Source organism: Leptonychotes weddellii, unplaced genomic scaffold (genome assembly GCF_054177405.1).
Source record: "Leptonychotes weddellii isolate Sample4059 unplaced genomic scaffold, ASM5417740v2 HiC_scaffold_27909, whole genome shotgun sequence".
In the NCBI taxonomy this organism is placed as follows: Eukaryota; Metazoa; Chordata; class Mammalia; order Carnivora; family Phocidae; genus Leptonychotes; species Leptonychotes weddellii.
In genome coordinates this window covers 1-1,766 of record NW_027873020.1, presented here as the reverse complement: position 1 = coordinate 1,766, position 1,766 = coordinate 1, and the positions used below count along the sequence as shown (strand labels likewise).

Below are 1,766 nucleotides of genomic sequence, written 5' to 3'. Positions count from 1 at the left end.
AACCCGCTTCCACACCGGGTTCCGGGCTGCGCAGACTTTCCCCAGCACACAAAGATTCCCAGCCCCAAGACTGGAGGGTCTGTATGCTCTGGGCCGAATGCTACCAGTGTGATAGCGTGCACTTTCTCCAGCTCGAGAGACTGGGACCCAGCGAGAACTATAGCGCGCAATGGGAGGGAGCTGCGTTCAGAGGCGCCCCACCGGCAGGCTGCAGGTACTGTTTCCTTTCCTGCTACCTTTGTTCTACCCGGCGCTCTGCGAGCCGATCCGCTACTCCATTCCCGAGGAACTGGCCAAGGGCTCGGTGGTGGGGAATCTCGCCAAGGATCTCGGGCTCAGCGTCCTGGATGTGTCGGCTCGGAAGCTGCGAGTTAGCACAGAGAAGCTGCTTTTCAACGTAGATGCGGAGAGCGGGGACTTACTGGTGAAGGACCGAATAGACCGTGAGCAGATATGCAAAGAGAGAAGAAGATGTGAGTTGCAGTTGGAAGCCGTGGTGGAAAATCCTTTAAATATTTTTCATATCATTGTGGTTGTTGAGGATATTAATGACCATGCCCCTCGATTCCATAAAGATGAAATAAATTTAGAAATCAGTGAATCTGTCACCCCGGGGACTGGAACAATTCTTGAGTCTGCAGAAGACCCTGATATTAGCATGAATTCACTGAGCAAATACCAATTAAGTCCTAATGAGTATTTCTCCTTGGTGGTGAAAGACAGTCCTGATGGTAGCAAATATCCAGAATTAGTACTGAAGAAGACCCTGGACCGAGAAACACAAAGCTCTCATCATCTGGTGCTGACAGCCTTAGATAGCGGGGATCCACCACGAAGCAGCACAGCTCAAATCCAAATCCTGGTGGTGGATGCCAATGATAACCCCCCAGTGTTCAGCCGAGATATGTACAGGGTCAGTCTTCGGGAAAGCGTGCCCCCCGGCACTTTGGTGGTGAAGGTGAGCGCCACTGACCGAGATGAAGGCTTCAATGCTGAGATCACCTACTCATTCCTTGGTGTAGCTAATAAAGCCCAGCACGTGTTCTCTCTGGATTCTGCTACAGGAAACATTATGACACATCAACCCTTGGATTTTGAAGAAGTAGAAAGATATACCATGGATGTAGAAGCCAAAGACCCAGGATCCCTCTCTACACAGTGTAAAGTAATCATAGAAGTTCTAGACGAAAATGACAACAACCCTGAAATAATCATCACTTCTCTCTCTGATCAGATTTTGGAGGATTCCCATCCAGGAACGGTTGTGGCTCTCTTCAAAACACAGGACCAGGATTCTGGGGAAAATGGAGAAGTCACATGTAATTTAAGCAGAGATATTCCATTTAAGATTCATTCTTCATCTAATAATTACTACAAGCTGGTGACAGATGAACCCTTAGACCGAGAACAGACTCCGGAATACAATGTCACCATAACAGCCACCGACAGGGGCAAGCCGCCCCTCTCCTCCAGCACTACCATCACCCTGCACATCACCGACGTCAACGACAACGCGCCGGTTTTCCACCAGGCCTCTTACGTGGTTCACGTGGCCGAGAACAATCCCCCAGGCGCCTCTATTGCGCAAGTCAGCGCCTCGGACCCCGACCTGGGGCCCAACGGTCGCGTCTCCTACTCCATCGTGGCCAGCGACCTGGAGCCACGCGCGCTGGCGTCCTACGTGTCCGTGAGCGCGCAGAGCGGGGTGGTGTTCGCGCAGCGCGCCTTCGACCACGAGCAGCTGCGCGCCTTCGAGCTGACCCTGC

At 52.1% G+C, this 1,766-nt stretch overlaps 1 protein-coding gene across 1 annotated transcript; it reads left to right on the top strand.

Annotated features, from left to right (window-relative positions):
* Positions 1-6: 6 nt before the first annotated feature.
* On the top strand, positions 7-1,762 carry LOC102746172 (protocadherin gamma-B7-like; the record flags this gene model as incomplete). Its single annotated transcript, XM_006752324.2, has 1 exon — positions 7-1,762. A coding segment is annotated over exon 1 (1,593 nt), but the record flags the coding sequence as incomplete, so codon positions are not given.
* Positions 1,763-1,766: the final 4 nt, after the last annotated feature.